At 42.5% G+C, this 15602-nt stretch overlaps 1 protein-coding gene across 5 annotated transcripts in view; it reads left to right on the forward strand.

Moving 5' to 3' along the window:
- Window positions 1-15602, forward strand: part of LOC116976743 (MAX gene-associated protein-like) — a 115908-nt gene that overhangs the window by 13787 nt on the left and 86519 nt on the right. For all 5 annotated transcript variants that reach the window (XM_033026632.1, XM_033026635.1, XM_033026633.1 and 2 more), the window contains one exon: window positions 10465-11590. In XM_033026632.1, the coding sequence (XP_032882523.1) occupies window positions 10465-11590 (1126 nt within the window). The remainder of the gene's footprint in view (window positions 1-10464; window positions 11591-15602) is intronic.

Consider the following 15602-nt stretch of genomic DNA (forward strand, 5'->3'; position numbering starts at 1 on the left):
TGGCACTTTCTCTTGCAACCGCAGGAAGTGCTACACTTGTCGCTTTACCTCCCCAGTTTACACCCCAGCGGTATGAAAATTGACCTCCAATTTCAGGTAGTCTCTGCTTTTTCTTCCGCTTCCCAGCTCTCCCTCAGCCCACTGTCTCCGCCTTTTCCTTTCTTCTTCCCATCCCCTGCACCCTCACATCAGTTTGAAGAAGGGTCTCGACCCAAAACGTTGCCTATTTTCTTTGCTCCATAGATGCTGCCTCACCCGCTGAGTTTCTCCAGCATTTTTGTCTCCCCATTCACACAAGTTCTGTTATCCCACTTTCCTCACCCACTCCCTACACATTAGGGGCAATTTTACAGAGACAAGTTAACCTACAAAGCCATTGCGTCTTTGGGATGTGGAAGGAAACCTACATGCTTGCAGGGAGAATGTGCAAATTCAACACAGAGTGCCCGAGGACAGGATCGAACACAGATCCCTGGCGTGTGAGGCAGCAAGTCCACCAGCTGTGCCACTATATTTTATTTTCCAACACACAAAAAATCATACGTTGACAACTTTGGTTACTAAAAAAAAAGAAACTATCCATTTTCAGTCTTAAATCTCTAAGTGATGCATGTCCCCCTTTACAGCTACTGTATGTTTTAATTCAGTTCAAGACTATGTGACAGTGCATTGGCCATAAAGTTGCTGCCTAAAATTGCCAGAGACCCGGAATTGATCCTGAATATGGGTGCTGTCTGTATGAAGTTTGCTCCTTTTCCCTTTGATTGCATGGATTTTCTCCGGGTGCTCTTGTTCCCCTCCACATTCCAAAGGTGTGCAGGAACCTTTTTCAGACCCAACCCAAAACGTAATATTTTCCTTTTGTCCTGAGATTCTGTCTGACCTGTAGAGTTACTCCAGCTTTTTGTGTCATCTTCAGTTTAAACCAGCATCTTCAGTTCTTTCCTACACACACAATACTATAGGATAGAACTTTATTAATCCCAGGAGGGAAATTGTGTGTGTGTGTGTATAGTTATATATTCATATATAAATATACACTGTTTTGTTTTCTCGTTTATAACATTGTTTACAGAGTACTATGTTTACATATCCTGTTGTGCTGCTGCAAGTAAGGATTTCATTGGGGCATGAGAGAATAAAACACTCTTGACTTACATCGCTAATGTGTGGGATAGAACTAGTGTACTGGTGATCGATGGTCAGTGTGGACTCGATGGGCCGAAGGGCCTGTTTCCACACTATGTTTAAATTAAACTAAAACACTACAACCAGAGGAAATCTAAAGAAGGGTCTCTACCCGAAACGTCACCCAATTTCTTCTATCCAGAGATGCTGTCTGCTCCATGGAGTTCCGCCGCACAATTAAAGCATGGAATAGTCTTCACCCTACTATAAGTACCCAATTTAAGGTAGCTTTTTTTTCCCCAAGAACCCTTTTTTGTTTAATTCTAGACAGGAGTCAAGAGAGTTTTATTGTCATGTGTCCAAGATAGGACAATGAAATTCTTGCTTGCTGCAGCACAACAGAATATGTAAACATAATACAGAACAGGAGATAAAAGTTCACTGTGTCCATAGACCATATATGTATATATATATATATATATATATATATGTATGTATGTATGTATGTATATGTGTATATATATATATATATATATATATATATATATATATATATATATACACACACAATAAATAAACAGATAAAATGCAATAGGCTGTTATTTTTCAGAGTTTGGTGGTGGTGTTTAAATTCTGTTTAGATTCCATTTCGAATATTTTTGGAGGACCAAGAAACCAAGAACCAAGAAGTAACTCCAGGGAGTTACTTCAGCTCGAGGGAGTGATTCTGCATTGGCTTTCAGCGGTCGCGGCGAGTGGACAGCAATGGCAGCCAGATCTCCCAACCTGCAAAGGGAGGGAGAAAGTGGCCGACGCCGACCAGTTGCAGTGGCAGTGCGCATGTGCAGGGCGGCACATGTGCACAACCACGGCCGACGATGTGCTGGCCAAAGATCCTCGCTATAGGATCTTTAGTGCTGGCCGTGGTTGTGCGCATGTGCAAAGCGGCCGGCCGTGCCGGTGGACGAGGAGCGGGCGGAGACCCGAGACATGGACAGCGGGCAGAGACTCGAGACATGGACACGGATAGCGGGCAGAGAGTGACAGAGAGGGAGAGAAAGATAGAGAGGGGGCCCGCTCAGAATTAAGCGATATGTGTCCCGGGTCCCAAAACTATGTTTGTAAAATGTATAGATTAAGGAGGAAGCTACAGGCTACATTCTGTCCATCCAGATTCATACTTTGTTTGTATTTCTCTCAATGTTCCTCTGAGATAGTGGATAATCATATTTTCTGTCTTGTGTTGCCCATCACTGTCGGTTTTGTTGGTTGTCTGCTTTCTTGTTATTTTTCCCTCATCCATTTTATCCGTGTTCCTTTTGTATTGCATTGCAAGATATTTAATTATCTTTTGTCATACAGTTGTATGTATGATTGCTATCATTTTTGGCTGTGAGATGTATTAGTGATTGGCTGTCATTGCGGTACCTGTCGGAAAGTAAAATTAGAAGCATAACCCTAGGCTCGTTATTAAGGGTGTGAATAAAAGCAGAGAAAGAATTGAAAGGTCCGGTCTGAAGAAAACAGTGAGAGAAAGGAATATTAGCCAGAATATTGGGAAGAGTAGAATAAGGAAGTTATGCGGCAGGGATAATGAAATAAAAAAACATATTTTGGAAGAATTCTGTTGGTCAGGCAGCATCTGTGGTGGGAATAGACGCCAATGTTTTGGGTTGGGACCCTTCTTCAGAAGTCTGAAGAAGGGCCCTGACCCAAAATGTCATCTGTCCATTCCCTCCACAGATGCTACCTGATCTGCAAGTTCCTCCAGCACTTTGTGTTTTGCTCAGAATTGCAGCACCTACATTTTCTTGTGTAACTATAGTTAATGAAAGGTTGGATAGAACAATGGACGATAGAAAACATTGGTTGCACAAGGAAGAGGAGCAAATGTATGGTTTGGAGTTGAGAAAATCAGAAAGGCCTTTGGATTAGGTGCGGGGTAAGGTTAGGAACAACAGAATTTGACTGCAAGTTTTTAAATGCAGTATAATAGAGCAAGGAAACAAAAAATAAACGGAGGAAAATATGTATGAATTTGATAACTGGGATATTGCACCATCTTCCTATTCTCTTCTCACAATCAGACGAATTGGAGATACCATTAAGATACTTGAATATCATTGCCATCTAGTGACCATATTTTACATTGTGACAAACAGAATTTCATTTGGAATATCCTATAATTATTTCACTTCAATATAGTAAATGACGTAAGCATGGAAAAATAATGGCAGGAAAAATTTCAAGGGCTGAAAATGTGCATCATTTACAATATTTCACTTTTACTGAAGTATAAAACAAATGTTAGAAATTAGATCTACTGGTAAATGATGATATGATTGTAAAACATTTTGGTTTATGTTTGAAAGTGAAGAACACACAGAGAATCTTATCTCTTCATACTCTTAAAATACTCTTCATACGTTATAAGTAATTTCCAGAATGTTGGTGTTTTTATACCCAAAGAGGAGAAAGGGGAAGAATAAAGTTATTTTAAGAGCGCTTGGGAATCAAATAACTGGATTTAAAGATCCAGTAGTTGTGGTCCATGTGGGTACGAATAACGTAGGTGTAACAATGTACGAGGTTCTGTTGAGGAACTTTGAGCACCTAGGGACTAAATTAAAAAGAAGAACCAAAATGGTAATCTCTGGATTGCTACCTAAGCCACGAACAAATTGGGATATGGTTGAGAAGATTAAAGAGTTGAACGTGTGGCTCAAAGATTGGTGTGGAAGAAGTGGATTTGAATTTCTGGGACATAAGCACCCGATAGGAGGGAGCTGTTCCGATGGGACGAACTCCACTTGAACCTGCTGGGACCAGGGTCCTGGCAAACCGCATAACCAGGGCCATAGATGGGGCTTTAAACCAAAGATCTTAGAGCGGAGCAAGCTGGTTCACTCTGCGGAAAAAGCCGTAGTAGCTGATGGGTAACCTTCAGCGACATTCCCGTAACCGGCTTTAGTCATGGCGGCGTCATCTACAAGCAGAGCGTACTGCTCCGCTATAATTGCAGAGTTCACACTTTAATTATTTTTTAAAAATGTATAAGCGCTCTAACAATAGTAAAAAAGACGGCGGTAATTAAAACTATCGGAATTACTTTGGAGGCACCTCTGCGATTCATCTCCAGTACACTACACCCCCCCCCCCCCCCCCCCCCCCCCCCCCTGAATATTTTATCTGGGGTTTTAGACTGAGCTAATCTTGCAGAGGGTTGACGGGTTTTCCTTGCTAAAGGATTACATGTGACCCTAACAAAACCTCAAATCCTCTGTACGCTGGATCAGACATAACTCAGGGCAGTTCTTCGATCTTCACGTTGATGTCAAGGATAGACACGAAAAGCTGGAGTAACTCAGCGGGTCAGAAGAAGGGTCTCGACCCGAAACGTTGCCTGTTCCTTTTCTCCAGAGATGCTGTCTGACCCACTGAGTTACTCCAGCTTTTTGTGTGTATCTTCGGTTTAAACCAGCATCTGCAGTTCCTTCCTACACCTTAATGTCAATACGTTTCCGAATTTATTGAGTGCAATGTTATCTATTCCCATTTTTTGTATCAAAGCTTCTCAGTGTGTGATTACCAAATTGCAGACAATTTTGCAAAATTTCAGGCTACCATCGTGTTGTGAACCTATGACTACTTTATACCTGTCCGATCCATGTACCTGTCTAAATGTTTCTTAAAAGTTACGATATGCAAAAAAGGTTGCCGACCCCTGAACTAAATCAAACTCTTGATCCTGTCCCGCCAGCCTTTGTGTTCATTGATATTTTACTCACAATATTGGGATTTCGTAGAGGGAGAGAGAGAGAGAGATATATGTTGAATGAATGAAAGAAATATATATATATATATATATATATATATATATTTATGGGTGCATACAAGCAGTTGTGAACAATGGGATTAGATGAATTCCAGAGTGCAAGTTTAATACAAAAATCAATTCACACACAGGACATGAGCCATTTAAAAAGAAAATGTAAAAAACATTGAAAACATTTAAAAACACGCAAACTGTTCTCCCGCAACGCTGATTACACAAGTCGGGTCGGGATTACTGAAATGGCGGAAGTTACACTCCGTTGTGTACTACACGTCAGTCCATTGGATTTTGCCGGAGTGGACCATCTTGCTCCGCTCTAAGATCTTTGCTTTAAACTAAATAGTGAAGGGGGTGGGGTCAACAACCTGGAAATATATGAATGAAGTTAAAAGGAAAGAGAGTGCAGGAGAGGTTACTGAAGTTTCCAGGATAGAAAGTTTAAGAGGTAAGAGACTAAGGTCAGGTAAAATCTGGACTAATGTGGGTAGAGGGGTGGTGAATACTGAACTATAGATGTTATATTTGAAGTAAACAGAACAAAGTGGGTGAGCTTATAGGGCAGTTATAAATTGGTTGGTACGATGTTGTGGGCATTATGAAGATGTGGCTGGAGCTGTGTGTTGAATAACCACAGTTACACGTCATATCGAAAAGACATGGTTGGCAGAAGGGGTGGGGTAAATCTGCTGGTAAGGAATGATATTCGGTCCTCAGCAAGTGACATAGGATCAGAAGATGTACAATCCTTGTGGGTAGAGCTGAGAAACTGCAAGGGTAAAAATACGCTGATGGGAGTTGTTTCCAAGCCTTCCAAAAAGTAGCCAGGATATAGGGTACAAATTATATCAAGAGATAGAATTGGTATGTAAGAAAAGCAATGTTACAGTGGTCATGGGGGGTTTCAATATGCAATATGGAAAAGGGAATTTGTACAGTGCCTACAAGATGGCTTCTTAGAGCAGCTTGTATTTGCTCCTCTTTGGTCCTCTTTGAAACCTACCAAATAGTGAAAAGCCTGGATAGAGTTGAAGTGGAGAGGATGTTTCCACTGGTGGGAGAGTCTAGGACCAGAGGCCATAGCCTCAGAATTAAAGGATGTACCTCTTGAAAGTAGATGAGAAGGAATTTCTTTAGTTAGAGCATGGTGAATCTGGAATTCATTGCTACAGAAGGCTGTGGAGGCCGTTGATGGATATTTTTACAGCGAAGATTGACAGATTCTTGATTAGTAACAGTGTTAGGGGTTATGGGGAGAAGGCAAGAGAATGGGGCTGAGAGGGAAAGATAGATCAGCCATGATTGAATGCCGGAATAGACTTGATGGGCCGAATGCCCTAATTCCTCTCCTGTGACTTATGAACTATTCTTGCTGTATAATGGAGTGCAACTCTTGTACTCAGTGCACCATCCAATGAAGGCAAGCATGTCAAGGTGTTCAATACCGTGTCTGCCCAGTTGCCACTTTCAGGGGACTATGTACTTGTGCCCCAAGGTTTCCGTGCTACAATGCATGTTATTCACTATATATGATCTATGTCCTGCCATTCACAGTATACAGTGCATTCAGAAAGTATTCAGACCCCTTCACATTTTCCAGATTTTGTTAGGTTACAGCCTTATTCCAAAATGGATTAATCTTTTTTTTTTATCATCAATCTACACACAATACCCCATAATAAAAAAGCGAAAACAGGTGTTTAGAAAATTTTGCAAAGTAATTAAAAAGAAATAGCTGAAATATCACATTTACATAAGTATTCAGACCCTTTACTCGGTACTTTGTTGAGGCACCCTTGGCAGCAATTACAGCCTCAAGTCTTCTAGGGTATGACGCTACAAGCTTGGCACACCTGTATTCGGGTAATTTCTCCCATTCTTCTCTGCTGATCCTCTCAAGCTCTGTCAGGTTGGATGGGGAACGTTGCTGCACTGCTATTTTCAGGTCCCTCCAGAGATGTTTGATGCGGTTCTAGTCCGGGCTCTGGCTGGGCCACTCAAGGACATTCACAGACTTGTCACAAAGCTACTCCTGCGTTGTCTAGGCTGTGTGCTTAAGGTCGTTGTCGTGTTGGAAGGTGAACCTCCGCCCCAGTCTGAGATCCAGAATACTCTGGAGCAGATTTTCATCAAGGATCTCTCTGTACTTTGCTTCATTCATCTTTCCCTTGATTTGACTATTCTCCCAGTTCTTGCCGCTGAAAAAAGGATGAGCACAACATGATGCTGCCACCACCATGCTTCACCGTAGGTATGGTATTGGCAAGGTGATGAGCGGTGCCTGGTTTCCTCTGGACGTGACGCTTGGCATTCAGGCCAAAAAGTTCAATCTTGGTTTCATCAGACCATAGAATCTTGTTTCTCATGCCTTTTGGCAAACCAAGCGGGCTGTCATGTGGCTTTTACTGAGGAGTGGCTTCCGCCTGGCCACTCTACCATAGAAGCCTGATTGGTGGAGTGCTGCAGATATAGTTGTCCTTCTGGAAGGTTCTCCCATCTCCACAGAGGAATTCTGGAGCTCTGTCAGAGTGACCATCGGGATCTTGGTCACTCCCCTGACCAAGTCCCTTCTCCCCCGATTGTTGAGTTTGGTCGGGCGGCCAGCTCTATGAAGAGTCCTGGTGGCTCCAAATTTCTTCCATTTAAGAATGGCGGCGGCCACTGTGCTCTTCGGGACCTGTAATGCTGCAGAAATTGTTTTATACCCTTCCCCAGATGTGTGTCTCGACACAATCCTGTCTTGGAGGTCTACGGACAATTCCTTCGTCTTCATGGTTTGGTTTTTGCTCTGACATGCACTGTCAACTGTGGAACCTTATATAGACAGGTGTATCCCTTTCCAAATCATGGCTAATCAATTTATTTTACGACGTGTTCCCCAATCAAGTTGCAAAAACATCTCAAGGATAATCAATGGAAACAGGATGAACCTTAGCTCAATTTTGAGTGTCATAGGAAAGGGTCTGAATACTTATGTAAATGTGATATTTCAGTTATTTTTTAATTACTTCGCAAAAATTTCTAAACATGTTTTCACTTCTTCATTCTGGGGAATTGTGCGTAGATTGATGATTAAAAAATAATAATTGAATCCATTTTAAAATAAGGCTGTAATGTAACAAAATGTGGGAAAAGTGAAGGGGTCTGAATACTTTCTGAATGCACTGTATGTCCTGTCCAACCTCCCAAAAGCGACACTTCTCACTTGTCTGATTGAAATTCCATCTAACATGCCTTCGTTCAATTTCCCAGTTGATCTAAAGTCTGTTTTAGCTTAAGAAAACCCAGAGAGTTGTGAATCTGTGGAATTCTCTGCCACAGGAGGCAGAAGAGGCCAATTCGCTGGATGTTTTCAAGAAAGAGTTAGGTTTAGCTCTTAGGGCTAAAGGAATCGAGGGATATGGGGGAAAAAGCAGGGACGGGATACTAATTTTAGATGATCAGCCATGATCATTTTGAATGGCGGTGCTGGCTCGAAGGGCCGAATGGCCAACTGTTGCATCTATTTTTCTATGTTTCATCACTGTCTACCACATCACCAATTTTGGTGTCATATACAGAATAACCAATCACTACATATTCAATCAATATTTATGACAAATAACAGGGGCACACCACTGGTCACAGGATTCCAATCTAGCAACAAAAACTTCCCTGTCACCCTCTTTTCTTGCACCAAGCCAATTTTGATTCTAATTGGCTAACTCACCCTGAATCCCAAGTGCCCAAACGTGGACCATTCTATCATGCGGATCCTTGTCAAAAGCCTTGCTGAAGTCCATGTAGACCACCTCCTCATCTATCCTCTTGGTCTCCTCTTCAAAAATCTCAAATCAAATTCATGAGGAACTTTTTCCTCGGCATAAAGCCATACAGACTTCCCTAATCAATCCTTGTCTCACCAAATGTAGATACATCTTGTTTTTCATAACTCCCTTCAGTAACTTTGCCATCATTGATTTAGGTTCATTGTCTTGTTCTGTCTTTATTAAATAAAGTGACATTAGTCACTCTCCAGTACCTTACCTGTGACTATCCTATATACTTAAAACTCTGATCTTGGATGTGTGTGTGCTCTAACGGTAAATGTTTTACATATTCCTGTAGAGTTTTATCCCGTGGATTCAGAAATTGCCTCATCTGAAAAATTAATGCATTATTTCTCGAGTTATTAATCAAAATGTTCAAATATTTCAAATAACTCAGAAATTGAAAACCGCTGGCCTTGGCTGATGACGTGATCACGCGCAATGGCTGCACGTTGTGTTCATGCGCTGCGAGTCACTTCGCCCGGCTGCGCCGCTCGTAAGACCTTTGAAAAAAACCTGCTGTCTTCTTGCTCGCGCTGCGAGTGATGTCACCCCCCCCCCCCCCCCCCCCCCCCCCGACGAACCCATTCTTGGGCCCTGACTGCAGCCTGAAGCCGGAGGCGAGGTTCGAGAACCAGCCCTCCACTCTGACGACTCGCCCCCAACCCCTTGAACACTACCCCCTTCCCTCTCTGCCCCCCTCACGCTCACTCTCTGTCCCCCTCAAGCTCCCTCTCTGCCCGCCCTCCCCCCCCCCCCCCTGCAACGGGTAGGGGACGGGTGCGTTTTGCATCCGGGAGTGAGGGATTATTGCGTTCGGGAACCAGCCCCTCCCCTCTGATGATGCCCCCCCAACCCCTTTAAATTCTACCCCCCTCCTTCTATGCCCCCTCACACTCCCTCTCTGCCCCCCTCATGCTCCCTCTCTGCCCCCTCACACTTCCTCTCGCCCCACCCCCTCCCCCATCATCCCCCCCCCCCTCCCTCTCTGTGTCTGTGTCCCTCTGTCCCTTTCTGTGTCCTTGTCAGTGCCTCTCTACCCCCCTCCCTCTCTAGCCGCGCCTGCGAGTTGGGGGCTATTGCGTGAGTGGATAGGGCAGGGGATGGGGTAAAAGGAGTGAATGAATAATATTAATATAATATCAATGGGGGTAGTTAGTGCGTGTGTGTGGAGGTGGTTAATGTGTGTGTGTGTGTGGGGGGGGGGGGGTTGGTGTGTGTGGGGGGTTGGTTATTGTGTGTGGGGGTGACGCCACTGGCCGCCCCCTCCCCTCGCAACCGCGCATTGAGGGGATGGGACCCAACGGGTCCCATTTGGTCCAGTAAAAAATTAAAAAGTAGAAAATCTCTGCCTGGACCACAGCAATTTCTTATTTCCAGCAATGTCCTAGGTTGCACTTGGTCAGACACTGGGGATTTATCCATCTTTATGCGCTTCAACATCGCCAGGCCCATCTCTTCTGTAATGTTGTTATGTTCCAGAACATCACTATTATTTTTCTCAAATTTTTTAGTTTATACATTCCCTTTTTCAATCCAGTAAAATTTCTGATAGTGTGTCATGTTCTGTTAATTTGAATGTGTTATGCAATGCTTCATTGGTTGAATTAGAATTTATATTTGTAATGGATTTTTGACCATATTTCATTTTCAGTGTGTATTTTGCTTCAGTCCTTTGTTTTTATTTCTCTGCAGCATCTTGAAATGCCTCCCGAATATATATTCAACAAATCCAACCAGCGTTGCATCATCTGAATACTATGCAGAGCCGTTTAAAATTATTGTCAAGGAAGAGCCTCCAGATGACTATGAAGATAACCATGTAGCAAACCCAGTAATCCTTGATTGTGATGGACTAAAATGTAAAGATGAGAAGGAATTTTTAGATTCAGAAGGATGGGATGGTGAAACTAATTGTGATTTACAAAATAAAACTATGACCAAAAGCTCCACAAATGAAGTGGATACAACTTCATCTGCAGTTACCAAGCAGCCACTAATCAGTCCCATAGGAGTAACTAAAGCAAAAATGCTGAGTGTGGAAAGTACCAAAGTGCCTGTAGTTTACTTGGAGCCGTGTACTTTTACAAATGGCACCATCAAAATATCTGAACTGCCACAAAAGCTACTGTCTTCTTGTCGGAGGAAAGGGGGACCTATACCAACTGCTCTCCAGTCCCCCAATTCTACAAAAAAAACTACCGATTCATCTAGCTCTGCTGAAAATTCTCAAGTGGAGAATGTAGATTCAAAATCCGTATGCTCCGGGCCCAAAGAGAGTAGCTCTGCATCAGAAAAAAACGTGAATAAAACCAGTACTTCCACAGTTTCAAATAATCCAACAGCTTCACCTGGTACGCCCCCTGAGAAAACCTCTGGAGAAGGTTTCAGATTTCGTAAGATAAAATATACAGAAAAGGCATTAAATTCTGGGATCTGGAGAACTCCAAGCAGGATATTTTGTGATTCTGCTGAGAACTCACCCGAGTTACCTGTTTATTCTAAATCTGCACGTTTGAATACCAAGACATTCAGTTCTGGGATCTGGAGACCTCCAGATGGTGGGACTGACTCGATTGGCCAAACTTCTGCACCCCACATTGAAAGCAAGTCTTCAGGCGTGTCGGAGCAGCATGCTACAGTGGGTTCTTATACGCGAGGTCGAAGAAAAAAACTGTGTTTGTCTGCAGAACCGTCTCAATCTGCCTTGAGGTCTTCTCTTGCTTCCTCTGAACGTCTGGAACGTGAAGAAACATTTCATGATGCCAGTCCAGACCTGGACGATGTGGAGGGTGTTACCTTTGTTTCATATGCATCACAGGTGAGACTACTTGATTATGTAACATTGTATTGGGATATGTATCTCATTTAATGATTTGTTTTGTGTCTTTAGAATGAAGTATGAAGCAGATTCTCACAAAGCAGGAGTTTATTATACATAAAGCCCGTAGAAAATATAGAATGGAAATTTTTTATAATTTAATATAAAACATTTTGTGCCCTTGGACAAACGTAATATTGTAATCTTAATGCAAAAACAAAATAGTAAATATCCTGGAAATTACAACAAAAATCGAAAATGCCAGAATTATTTAGCAGATCCCGTGCATTTTTGTAGAGAAATTAAATTAACATTTCAGATAAATGATCAATCAGGATCAGAGTTGTAACAGCTTTCATGGGAATGTGATTAACAAAACAAAGGGATGAACAAAAGAAGCGATTAACAAAATGAAGGTGCAAAGTTGTAAATGGGTAAAAAATATTGAGAAGAGTTTAAAATGACAAAATTAGCAACTGTTAATTTAATAATAGTCATACAGCATTGATCAATAATTTAATAATAGTCATACAGCATGGAAAACAGCAGGCCCTTTGGCCAAACTTGTTCAAGATGCCCGATTTACACCAGTTCCATCTGCCTGCGCTTGGCCCATACCCCTCTAACTCCTTCCTATTCATATATAAATCTGGAAACTCACAAAAATGCCTTATCAAAAGTTACAATTACTTAAAGTTCAATGGCATGAAGGTAAGAAGCAAAACACCGGTTAGAGTGAAGCTTAGGGTTTTTTCCGCAATTTCAGAGAGGTGTTTCAATCTGTTTGGCTCCCCATTCTAAAGGAGATCAGAATTTGTAATTGGCAGTTTATCAATCAGGTAATTATAATGGGGTGTTCTAATTTACTAGATTAATGTACACGCATGTGGTCTAAATTGATCATTGTCCACTAGAAGTAAAATAACATTAGCAAATTTGTAGATTTAAAGTAACATTAGCAAATTAAAAGATTAAAAGTCACATTAGCAAATTTGCAGATGACACAAAGCTGGGTGGCAGTGTGAACTGTGAGGAGGATGCTATGAGGATGCAGGGTGGCTTGGACAGGTTGGGTGAGTGGGCAGATGCATGGCAGGCAGTTTAATGTGGATAAATGTGAGGTTATCCACTTTGGTGGCAAAAACAGATTATTATCAGAATTGGGAAGTTGGGAAAAGGGGAAGTACAGCGAGATCTTGGGTCCTTGTTCATCAGTCACTGAAAGTAAGCATGCAGGTACAGCAGGCAGTGAAGAAAGCGAAGGGCGTGTTGGCCTTCATAACAAAAAGAGTATAGGAGCAAAGAGGTCCTTCTGCAGTTGTACAGGGCCCCGAGTGAGACCACACCTGGAGTATTGTGTGCAGTTTTGGTCTCCAAATTTGAGGAAGGACATTCTTGCTATTGAGGGAGTGCAGTGTAGGTTCACGAGGTTAATTCCCAGGGTGGCGGGACTGTCATTGGTTGATAGAATGGAGCGGCTGGGCTTGTATAGTCTGGAATTTAGAAGGATGAGAGTGGATCCTATTGAAACATATAAGATTATTAATGGTTTGGACACGCTAGAGGCAGGAAACATGTTCCTGATGTTGGGGGAGTCCAGAACCAGGGGCCACTGCTTAAGAATAAGGGGTAAGCCATTTAGAACGGAGATGAGAAAAAACTTTTTCACACAAGAGTTGTGAATCTGGAATTCTCTGCCTCAGAAGGCAGTGGAGGCCAATTCTCTGGAGGCTTTCAAGAGAGATAGATCTCTTAAAGATAGAGGAGTGAAGGGATATGGGAGAAGGCAGGAACGGGGTACTGATTGTGGATGATCAACCATGACCACAGTGAATGGCGGTGATGGCTCGAAGAGCTGAATGACCTACTCCTGCACCTATTATCTAAGAAAGTTGAGGTTCTTTTTTAGCTCTAGAGCTCATCAACTGTACGGTTTGTTTCACCTGGCTGCACCTCTTGTCAAAATAAAAGGTACCTAGGAATATTTTCTCATCCCCCTAAGAATACACAGTCTTATGGCCCACCAAGTTGTTTTTGAATCCGTGTCTAATGATCTCTGATTAAATTAATTGGCATGCCACTCAAGATCAGCCATGATCACATTGAATGGCGGTGCTGGCCCGAAGGGCCGAATGGCCTACTCCTGCACCTATTGTCTATTGTCCAAGACCATGCAAGCTTTCTGTAATGTAGGAACCTTAAGCTTGTAATGTAGAAATCTGGCAACAGAATTTGTATCGGTGGTGTCACTTCAGGAATAACTGACTTAAGACACATGGGGACAACTGTCCTGTTTGTATTTTTTTCCCAATGAGCCCAAAGGACCTCTTTGTAAATGTGAGAGTATGGAATCATTGTGGATTGAAGAGTCAGTATTGATTCATCTCAAGAATTGCATTTAAGCCCTCTGTCTTCTGATTCTTAAAGCAAAAATATTCCCATGTGCCAAGAATAGCATCCAGGTATACTTTTCTTGTTAGTAAACACTCTAGGTACGTAATCTACCTTTCCCTGGGCAGGCCATTTATGGAGTGGTTATGTGGATTTGCAAAGATTGTAGGTGATGATCTGCAGCCATGTGATGTTTCTTGCTCCTTTGAGTCACAATTGGTATTCCTTGTTCTGAGTCCAATGCCATTTTTGGAGCAAAATGTTTGGAGCAAAGACCCATAATTTATTTATTTGCCTCTGTACGCCACAATTTGAGATATGTAATAGAAAAAATCACGTGGTTAAAGTGCACATTGTCAGATTTTAATAAAGGCCATTTTTTTTAATTTTGGTTTCACCATGTAGAAATTACAACAGTGTTTATACAGAGTCCGCTCATTTCAGGGCACCATAATGTTTGGGACACAGCAATGTCATATAAATGAAAGTAGTCATGTTTAGTATTTTGTTGCATATCCTTTGCATGCAATGACTGCTTGAAGTCTGCGATTCATGGACATCACCAATTGCTGCCTGTCTTCTCTGATGATTCTCTGCCAGGCCTGTATTGCAGCCATCTTTAGCTTATGGTAAACACAAAATGCTGGAGCAACTCAGCGGATGAGGCAGCATCTGTGGAGAGAAGGAATTTGCGACATTTCGGGTCGAGATTCTTCTCAACCCGAAACGTCACCAATTCCTTCTCTCCATAGATGCTGCCTCACCCGCTGAGTTACTCCAGCATTTTGTGTCTACCTTCGATTTAACCAGCATCTGTGGTTCTTTCTTAAACATCTTTAGCTTATACTTGTTTTGGGGGCTAGTCCCTTTCAGTTTTCTCTTCAGCATATAAACGGCATGCTCAATTGGGTTCAGATCGGGTGATTGACTTGGCTACTCAAGAATTGACCATTTTTTAGCTATGAAAAACTATTTTGTAGCGTTAAGAGTATGTTTGGGATCATTGTCTTGCTGTAGAATGAACCGCCGGCCAACGTGTTTTGAGACATTTGTTTGAACTTGAGCAGATAGGCTGAGTACACCAGAATTCATTATGCTACTACCATCAGCAGTTGTATCATCAACTTAAGCCAGTACCTTCAGCAGCCATACAAGCCCAGGCCATAACACCCCCACCACCGTGTTTCACAGATCTTGGGCAGATCCTTCTCTCCTCCATACTTTGCTTTTGCCATCACTCTGATATAAGTTAATCTTCGTCTCATTTGTCCACAAGACCTTTTTCCAGAACTGTGGTTGCTCTTTTGAGTGCTTCTTGGCAAACTGTAACCTGGCCATCTATATTTGCAGATAACCAGTGGTTTGCATCTTGCCTCTGTATTTCTGTTCATGAACCTTTCAGCGAACAGTAGTAGTAGTCCCCCCCCCCCCCCCTCGGTCATGACTGACCATGGGTGATGCATCCTAGTTGGCAGGTGATGTGTGGTCAGATGCAAGGCTGGGTGATGTCACATGGAGGACAGGCTTTTGCCTATGCAGCACATCCCCCCCTCTCCACGTCGCTGATCGATCCAAAGGAAGAGCAGGGCCGTTACAGTTTGGCACCAGCACCATCTCAGGA

This window comes from Amblyraja radiata, chromosome 9, assembly GCF_010909765.2.
Source record: "Amblyraja radiata isolate CabotCenter1 chromosome 9, sAmbRad1.1.pri, whole genome shotgun sequence".
NCBI classification, from domain to species: domain Eukaryota; kingdom Metazoa; phylum Chordata; class Chondrichthyes; order Rajiformes; family Rajidae; genus Amblyraja; species Amblyraja radiata.